The 9,536-nt window shown below is 41.9% G+C and overlaps 2 protein-coding genes across 3 annotated transcripts in view; both read left to right on the top strand.

Annotated features, from left to right (window-relative positions):
* LOC111145227 (cilia and flagella associated protein 70) overlaps window positions 1-4,207 on the top strand; it is a 115,381-nt gene extending 111,174 nt beyond the window's left edge. For both annotated transcript variants that reach the window (XM_022499989.1, XM_022499990.1), the window contains 2 exons: window positions 2,086-2,133; window positions 4,110-4,207. In XM_022499989.1, the coding sequence (XP_022355697.1) occupies window positions 2,086-2,133; window positions 4,110-4,190 (129 nt within the window). In that variant the 3' untranslated portion in view covers window positions 4,191-4,207. The remainder of the gene's footprint in view (window positions 1-2,085; window positions 2,134-4,109) is intronic.
* A 1,353-nt stretch (window positions 4,208-5,560) lies between these two features.
* Window positions 5,561-7,610, top strand: LOC111145263 (mitochondrial ribosomal protein S16). Its single transcript, XM_022500065.1, has 3 exons — window positions 5,561-5,763; window positions 6,422-6,682; window positions 7,374-7,610. Exons 1-3 carry the CDS (start codon window positions 5,751-5,753, stop codon window positions 7,505-7,507), a joined length of 408 nt encoding a protein of 135 aa, XP_022355773.1. The 5' UTR covers window positions 5,561-5,750; the 3' UTR covers window positions 7,508-7,610.
* The last annotated feature ends 1,926 nt before the right edge of the window (window positions 7,611-9,536 follow it).

Raw genomic sequence — 9,536 nt, 5'->3', positions numbered from 1 at the left:
GGGCTCTCTGCTCAGCGGGGAGCCTGCTTCCTCCTCTCTCTCTGCCTGCCTCTCTGCCTACTTGTGATCCCTCTCTCTGTCAAATAAATAAATAAAATCTTTAAAAAAAAGAAAAAAAAGTTCTGCCTCACTTGTAATCATGAAAATGCAGTTTAAAATGACAATGTGACAGGGTGCCTGGGTGGCTCAGTTGGTTAAGGTCATGCCTTTGGCCAAGGTCATGATCCCAGGATGGGATTGAGTGAGCAGGGTGCCCTCTTCTCCCTCTCCTTCTGCCTCTCCCCCCTGCTGGTGTGCTCTCTCTCTCTGAAATAAACAAAATCTTTTTAAAAAATGACAGTGTGACAGAAATTCACACCTGTCAGATTGGCAAAAATTAATCTGATATAATCAACACTGATAAGGATTCTCGTAATTGCTAATGGATATAAATTGGTACAACTACTTTGAAGTGCAATATGGTAGTATTTACCCAAATTCATATCTACAACTTGGCAATTTTATCATCTAGATACATTCCTAAGAAAAATACCAGAAGACATGTACAAGAATGTTTACTGCAGCATTTTCCATAATAGCAAAAAAAAAAAAAAAAAAAAAGCCACTCTTTTAGAAATCATTTTGGCTGTTCCAGATCCTCACATCATTTGGACCTCTGCCTCCCTAAGGCAGAAGTGAAACAAAGGTAATACTGACAGAAAAGGAAGATGTGCTAGAAAATGAACTGAAATTCCATGAACCTCAGGGGGGAAATCTTTGAAGTGTAGATATCATAGGAGAGTCTTTTAAATACTGAAAGTTTTGTGAACAGTAAAAATTTACCATGAACTAGCACTGATCAGGAAATTAGACTAGATATTCACTAAGTTTCCATCTAGCCTGAACATTCTGTAGTTTCCGTATCTATTTAATATTCTGTATTATGCATGTAGTTCCTATTTATTTCCCATGACATTGCATACTCTAATTTGTTATGCACAAACTTTTTAAGTATAATAGTGAATATATATTATTCTCATTTAACTCCTAGATGAGTGCTTCATGCAAAGAATAACTGGGGGGAATAGTTAGTGTTCTCATCTCATATCCAGATCTGCATGGAAGTAATTCCAGTATCTGCTTTTCCTAATACATAGGATAAAGTATAATAATTAAAAACTTGGACTCTGGAGCCAGGCTGCACTGTTTAAAAACCTAACTCCTCCACTTAATTAGCTTCATAACCCTGGGAAATTATTTGTCCTCTCTGTGCTTAGGTTATTTCCACCTGTAAACATAGAATTGTAAATAATAGGTTTTCTCCTAGAGTTGCTTGAGGTTTAGGAATGAAAGTATGTAAAGTGCTTAAAACAATGTAAACAATTAAGACAATGTAAACCACAAAGTATTATATAGATTTTATCTATTATTAACAGAATGGCTTCAATCCCGAGAGAAGCATGTAACTCATGATGCTTTCAGGGGTTAGAAGAATGAGAGACGAAGTTATCCTTAAGTTTTTTTTTTCATTTTTAAAAATTTTCTATTTTATTGTATTATTTTTTTTTCTTTTTCTTTATTTTATTTTTTTATAAACATATATTTTTATCCCCAGGGGTACAGGTCTGTGAATCGCCAGTTTTACACACTTCACAGCACTCACCATAACACATACCCTCCCCAATGTATTATTTTTTAATGTAGGCTCCTTGCCCAAGGTGGAGCCCAATACAGGGCTTAAACTCAGGTCCTTGAGATCAAGACCTAAGCTCAAGTGTCAGATGTTTAACCAACTGAGCCACCCAGGTGCTCTTCTTTAAGCTTTTTGAAACAAAGAATATATGTGTGTATATATATTATGTATATATATCATATATATGCATCATATATATATGAGATATAGATATCTATCTATATCTATCTTTCTAAATCTATCTATCTATCTATATCACCTATCACCTTTCATTTTCCTGCTTCCCCTTTGAATTCAGAGGTTCTTAATTAAGAAGGTATGGAGTCCTCTCTTTTGGTAGAAATATTTGTGGCAACATACTTTCCTACCATTATGTTTATGTCATTATCACCAGCTGCTGCTCTTCTTTTCAGGCTGGACGGCAAGTGGAAGCAGAGCAGGCCTATAAGTACACAATGAAGGTATGATTTGTCTGTACTGTACTGAGGTTGGGCAGTTGGGAAGAAGATGCTGGCTTGATTCAGGACTTCAGAGCATTCCATCATTTCATAATGTGAATATTTTTCTAGAGGCTCTTCTTATCATCTTTGCCATTATCATAGTGCTGCTGGGGGTTTGGAATAACCAAGCCACCCAGGTGTGCCACCCCCCCCTTTTTTAAAGATTTTATTTATTTGAGAGAAAGAGCAGAGCTAGAGAGAGAGCACAAGTGTGTAGGTGGGGGAGGTTTCTACCTCTTTAGAGAATTTGGTTTAATGGAAAGACAGATAGCCAGGGTATGCGTAGACCTAAATTATGGTCCTAGTTTTGCCACTAACTTTACTGTGTTAACCTCTTTGAGCCTCATTTTCCACATGTACACTGAAGGTATATGGGTCAACAAATTTCGTGTAAAGGGCAAAACAGTATTTTTGGATTTGTGGGCCAAACGGTCTCTATTGTGTCTATTACCCTCTGCCCTTGTAGAGCAAAAGGAGCCACAAACTACACATAAACAAATGAGCATGGTTGTATTTCAAATAAAACTTTACTTAACAAAACAGCAAGCTAGATTTGACTCATAAGCAGTAATCTGCCAACCCCTGCTCTATTATATTATGAATTACAGTTCATAATTAGTGGCTTAAATAAATAAAGTTTTATTTTTCTCATCTAGTGAAAAGCCCAAGGCTGGTACCGGAGCTCCACAATGTCACCAGAGACCCAAACTTTCTTTTTCTTTTTTCCCAAACTCTATCTTTCTGTTCCACCAATCATAGCATGCAGTTCCCATCCTTCATGGTTGCAAGACAGCCATTGTAGCTCAAACCACCATATACATGTTTCAGGCAAAATAAAGAACAAAAGGGAGGAAAGAATAAAGAGGACATGCTAGCTATTACCCTTCCCTTTAAGAAGCAGTGACTTTATGGGGATAAAAGATATAGCATAGGGAATATGGCCAATGGTACTGTAATAGTGTTGTGTGGTGACAGATGGTAGCTGTACCTGTGAGCACAGTGTAATGTATAGATTTAAAATCACTATGTTGTGTGCTCGCTTCGGCAGCACATATACTAAAATCACTATGTTGTACACATGAAACATAGTGTGTCAACTATACTCACAAAAAATAAAGATGTTTAGTCGGGCTTTCTGCTGGGCAGGGAGCCTGCTTCCCTTCCTCTCTCTCTGCCTCTCTCTCTGCCTACTTGTGATCTCTCTCTCTCTCTCTCTGTCAAATAAATAAACAAAATTTTTAAAAAAATAAAAAAATTAAAAAAAAATAAAGATGTTTAATTCACACGTACATAGCATTTGATGGTAAAGAAAATCATTTCCAGAGAAAAGTATCTACTTTGGGTGTGGAGAGGGTGCGGGAGAAGCAATGACCTTGGCCTACATTTCATTGGCCACAACTGGTCATAAGACTACCCCACCCCTAGCTCTAAGAAAAGAAGGAAATGAAGCTTTTTAGGGGGCTGCATTCCTGCCCTGAAAAGAAATGAAGATTTTGTTAGAAAGAGAGTGGGTATTCAGTAGGCAATTAAATATCTCTACTACACATCTAGAGGCTAAAAATAAATTCAGATCTGGTATCTGTTTTGTGTGTCTTTGATTCCTGTGACTTGCCAAACTGGAATATTGTAGTCAAGATAGACTGGGTGATAATGTGAATTAAAAAAAAAAAAAACTTTATTATTAAAGTTATTTAACAAAAAATACACAAGTTGTAAATGTTCATACTACTTGAATTTTCATAAAGTGAACATGTCCATGTAATCAGCACAATGTTCTGAGGTCTTTCAATGGAGTCACCATGAAATAGGGAATAAAGGAAGAGCCCAATTTCAGAACAAGAAACTATATTCTTTAACTGTGGCCCAGTAAATGAAGGGCCTCCATATTGGTATATCAGGTATGATACGTATCCTTCCCTTCCTTCCTTCTCATGCAGCTGAAACTAAAAGATAAGATTCTGCTTGCAGAAATCCACATGGTACAGGAGGCAGTTGGCTTTGGAAATCCATCTTTCTGACATCCTTCCAGCTGAAGAACTGTGTGGAACTCTGAGCTCCTTTCCTTCCCAAAGAGATTAAACCCTGGACATTTCACCATATGAGGCCTGGGGATGGAAAGTACCATCCCCATTCACTTATTTCCATTGGCTAATTTACTGGATGGCTGTTACTGGATATTTTACAGGTTGACAATAAACTGGATGACAATAAAAAATGAAAAAGATTTAAAATTCATCAGTGTGGTTCTGGATTTAATTAAGGTCTACTGAGGTATATATAAGGATAATTACTTATTTATGTAATTAAGATAAAGTGGGTTCATTATTAGGGTTTCTGTTTAAAAGCTTACCAGGTCATTCCTGGACTGATAAGGCCAACTTCTAAGGTCTCTGGCTAGGCTCACTTTCTGGAACTTGAGAATTAAGGAATCAATTTCTAAGATGGACCTAAAGGAAGACTACTCTGCTGGGTCACTGTATTAGGACAAACACCTTAGTTGTAGCCAGACCCTTTGGATCCAGTGGTGAACAGAGCTGAACAGAGAAGTCCGCTGAAGGTGGAGGTACTGACTACCTCTAAGCAAGGGTATCTTCATGGATCTAAATCACAAGGGCTCCAAGAAGAGTCCATTAAGAGATGCAAAATTCCTCTCAACGGAGGACAGTATTCTAAGACTAAAGATGACAAAGAAACATTATTTCTTCACTCCTGTCCTGATCACTGCATAGCAAAACCAGGAATCAAGACTCCTCTTCCTTAATTTTTTTAAAGAAGGAGCAGAGAATAGGAGGGAGGTGGGAGAAAGGAGGGAATGTGGGAGGCATACTAATAAACAAGAAGAATAAAACAAATCCTACATTCATTCATTTATAGTCCGCGTGCAGTCTTGGTTCTAACGCTACTTTCTTTAAGAAATCCTCCTGAGGCAACAAGTATCAGGTTCGCCTTGTCCTCTGCTCCCCTAGGACTGTGCGCTGCCAACCTCCGTGGACTCCAGCGTAAACTCAGCATCTCCCCCACATGACTGTGAGCTTCCGAGGGGCAGGACAGCGCCCTTTCAGGTAGGCGTTCTCAGCACCGCACTTTGGCTCTAAACACGTGCTCAAAAGTTCGCTGGAAGAATGGATTTGTGAAACACTTTAGCACTTCTGGCCACTCCCTGGGATTCTCCCAATATTCCTCACTCCATCAGGAACGCAGAGCCCGGTGTAAGCCGAGAACATCCACACAGCCTGACTGGAGCTACCGCCCCAACTCTACCCAAACCGCAGCGCACCTGTTTCACCGCAGTTTAAGATACGTTAGAGTCGTGGCGTTGCATTATGGGAAGTGTAGGGGCGGGAAAGCGGAAGGGGCGGGGCGAGAAAGCGGAAGGGGCGGAACGAGCGGCGTCTTCCCTTCCTCCATAGGGGCGCTAGGGCTTGGGTGGTAAGGTGGTGTGGTCGGGGGTGTTGCAGTGTGGACTTTGCGTTTGTCCTCCGCCCTACCCGAGGCGGTAGAGCTGATTGGTGGCGGGAGGCTGTGCACTTGGAGGTGCGGCAAGTGGCGCACAGGCCTGGGCGCACGTTGGCTGCACCATGGTCCAGCTCAGTGAGTGACCTTCCGGGTGGTCGCGGGGCCGGGGGGGCGTATGGGACCCGATGAAGCAGCTCTTCTAGGTGAGCTGCAGGCAACCCGAACTTGAAACAGCCACACTACCTTACGTTTGTCCCTCTCCTCAGGTTTTTCTCACTTAATCTTTCCTTAAAATTTATGAGACAAATGGCGTTCAGTTTCTAGATAGGCGGCTGAGGGTCCGTGGTGGTCACAGAGCTGTTAAATGGCAGGCTGGTGTTGAGCGGATTGAGGAGGTAGTCATTTCTGTGTGATGTGCATGAGAGGAGTTTCACGAATACACCATCTAAACTGGGTTGACGGGTGCCTGGGTGGCTCAGTGGGTTGAGCCGCTGCCTTTGGCTCAGGTCGTGATCTCGGGGTCCTGGGATCGAGTCCTGCATCGGGCTCTTCTGCTTGGCGGGGAGCCTGCTTCCCCCCCCCTTCTGCCTGCCTCTCTGCCTACTTGTGATCTCTCTCTGTCAAATAAATAAATAAAATATTTAAAAAAAAAATAAAAAAATAAACTGGGTTGACAATAATTGGTTGGATGCAAGCAAGCCCCTTCACTTGAGGAAGGGGCATGTTTTATCTATCTCATTTTGTCCATTTTATGTACTCGGTTCTTGTGTGTTAACAACTTAATTCTCTGCAGCTACTGTCCTGTGCAAAGCCTACCGTGGAGGCCATTTAACCATCCGTCTTGCCCTGAGTGGCTGTACCAACCGGCCTTTCTACCGCATTGTGGCTGCTCACAACAAGTGTCCCAGGGATGGCCGTTTCGTGGAGCAGCTGGGCTCCTATGATCCACTGCCCAACAGTCATGGAGAGAAAATCGTTGCTCTCAACCTAGAACGGATTCGGCATTGGATTGGCTGTGGGGCCCACCTCTCTAAGCCTGTGGAGAAGCTTCTGGGTAACTCAGCTCTAGCCTTACTTCATTGAGGGGATTTTCAGTTGAAGTCAGTTTCAGGATGATAAAGAGTTAAGAAGGATTTTCATTACTTCAGGCTGCTTAGGGCTAAGGTGAAAGCTGAAGTTGTGAACTAATTGTCATTTTGACTGGAGACCCCTTTTGTGGACTCTTATGAGACTTGCTGAGTGAATGGGATTTTGTACTGAAAATGGGAATAATGGGTCTTGAATGGCTATCTGTCCATTTATCTTTTTTTCAAATAAGGACATTAGCGTTAGGAAGTAACATCCACTGTCTCCTTATAGTAAATGGAAGCGGGGGGGGGAGTTGGGGGAAGAGATAGTTTGGCAAGAGAGGAGCTTGTTTTATTTATTTATTTTTAAAGATTTTATTTATTTATTTGACAGAGAGAGATCACAAGTAGGCAGAGAGGCAGGCAGAGAGAGAGAGGGAAGCCGGCTTCCCGCTGAGCAGAGAGCCCAATGCGGGACTCGATCCCAGGACCCTGAGATCACGACCTGAGCCGAAGGCAGCGGCCTAACCCACTGAGCCACCCAGGTGCCCCAGGAGCTTGTTTTAAATCCATGCTGTAGGTCAGGTCTCTGTTAGACCTCAGCTCTGTGAGGCTAAGTTCCCAGGGAATCATTGGTTTATACCATGTTATAATGAATGGAAATCCTGTTGCTTTTAGGTCTTTCTGGCTTTTTCCCTCTGCATCCCATGACGATCACAAATGCCGAGAGGCTGCGAAGGAAACGGGCACGCGAAGTCCTCTTAGCATCTCAGAAAACAGATACAGAGGCTACAGAAACAAAAACGAGCTGACTTCAATGAGCAGAGCATTGGGAGAAAGGTCAAAGTCCTCTTAAAACACTTATGCATGGGACGCCTGGGTGGCTCAGTTGGTTGGACGACTGCCTTCGGCTCAGGTCATGATCCCGGGGTCCCGCATCGGGCTCCCAGCTCCATGGGGAGTCTGCTTCTCCCTCTGACCTTCTTGCTCATGCTCTCTCTCACTGTCTCTCTCTCAAATAAATAAATAAAATCTTTTAAAAAAAAAAAAAAAACACTTATGCAGAGCGCTTAGTCTTAATAGCTTTGGAGGTCAGTAAATGGAGTTTTCTGCGTCACCCATGCTCTTCTGGACTGTCCTGAGCTGGACTCAGAGAGTAATTTGTTCTTTCTAACATAGAGCTGGGTCCAGATACTAATGAGCTTTTTTAGCCTTCATTGAGAAAAGACAGTGGCTCTGGGGTGTGTTGGACTTTTGGGTTGGGCCCTGGATCTCTCAGACAACTTTACAGTCTGCTGCCTTGCAATACTTCCCTGTTTGAAAGCCCCCAGCAAGCCTGTCCATGGTCTGTCTGTGCAATTCGTTCCTTAATCATTTATGGTCAGCCCACTAGCTCAAGAACACAGTTACTTTGCTTATTTATTTATTTATTTATTTATAGAGTTACTTTCTCTTGTTTGATATATAATCTCAAATTTACAAAGGGAGATTTTTTTTTTTTAATGAGATTTTAGGCTATAATAGCATACTTTTAGAATGAGAAACTGGAAGAAACGTAATATTGAAAAGTACCTACATAAATTATTGACCCTTTACAGGTAAAGGTTATTCATGAGGATTATTAGGTATCATGAAAGGGGGTAAGATTGTCTCCATTTTATTGAAGAGAGATTGAGGTTCAGATGTGGAAACTTGACCAACGCCATCTCTTTTCATTTGGGCAGAGCTAAGATTCAGACCCCAATATGCATATCTGGAGAGCCCTTTCCAACACATTATATTGTCTGTGGCAGGGTGAGTGTGAGATGAGCAAAGATGAGGGGCTTTTCAAACGTCCACTTAAAAAGCCAGTGATAGAATGAGGTTTAGGTGTCATGAGTTTGGTTAACAAATGACTGGCTGTGCCCCAAGCCCAAAATATCACATCTGCTTCACCAGAACTGCAGGACAAGCACAAGTGTGGATCAGAGGATTTTAGTGCACACTCTGGGTGATATGATTTCAAATTCTGGCACAAGACTAGGATATAGAGCTGATAGAAGAGACACTAAAGCCCTATCAGTGTACCAACTTATTTTCTGGATTTTATATATTGAGAACAATTATCAGCCATCTCATTATGGGGTCAAGACTCTCCCAGGGTTGTCTCTGGTGGGCCTCCCTTGCTTTTAGGGGACTTTGAAGGCAGGGCAGGCTGAGAAGAACTGACTGGATTTGATCATGGATGTGGGAAAGAAAAATGCTATGAAAACCATGGGAACTCTGGAAGTTAAAGAAAATAATACACTCTGGAGAGTTTAAGGTTTTTGGATAAGCTTTAATTGGTAGAACAGAGAAGAATGATTATGAAAAGTATTGATCAGTAAAGGGAACTGCTGGGAAATGGGTTAAGGTATTATTTTGATCTATTGGGTTTCTGCTCACTCAAGTATTCACTTTATGCCCTGATCTATCCTTCCTCTGTGATTTGTGTATACATACTTCCTGTGTGAGCACATCCTGTCCCTAATTTCCAGGTTTCCATAGCTCTAGCCTTACTTTGGATCTGCTGACAGTTTCACGCCATCTTAGTTGATTGCATCAGCTTATGTTGCTGTCATCTCAAATCCAACATGCTCAAACCCAGCTCTGCATTTAAAAAAAAAAAAAAGAGGGGCGCCTGGGTGGCTCAGTGGGTTAAGCCGCTGCCTTCGGCTCAGGTCATGATCTCAGGGTACTGGGATCGAGCCCCACATCGGGCTCTCTGCTCAGCGGGGAGCCTGCTTCCTCCTCTCTCTCTGCCTGCCTCTCTGCCTTCTTGTGATCTCTCTCTGTCAAATAAATAAATAAAATCTTAAAAAA

The sequence above is a fragment of the Enhydra lutris genome, unplaced genomic scaffold (assembly GCF_002288905.1).
Source record: "Enhydra lutris kenyoni isolate GAN:26980312 unplaced genomic scaffold, ASM228890v2 scaffoldscaffold12, whole genome shotgun sequence".
Classification (NCBI taxonomy): domain Eukaryota; kingdom Metazoa; phylum Chordata; class Mammalia; order Carnivora; family Mustelidae; genus Enhydra; species Enhydra lutris.
This window is presented reverse-complemented; position numbering and strand designations above follow the sequence as displayed.

Excerpts from the sequence above, each read along its gene's own strand:
- LOC111145263 (XM_022500065.1), top strand. Across the intron at positions 6,683-7,373 it reads GCCTGTGGAGAAGCTTCTGG|GTCTTTCTGGCTTTTTCCCT; the intron begins GTAACTCAGCTC and ends TGTTGCTTTTAG.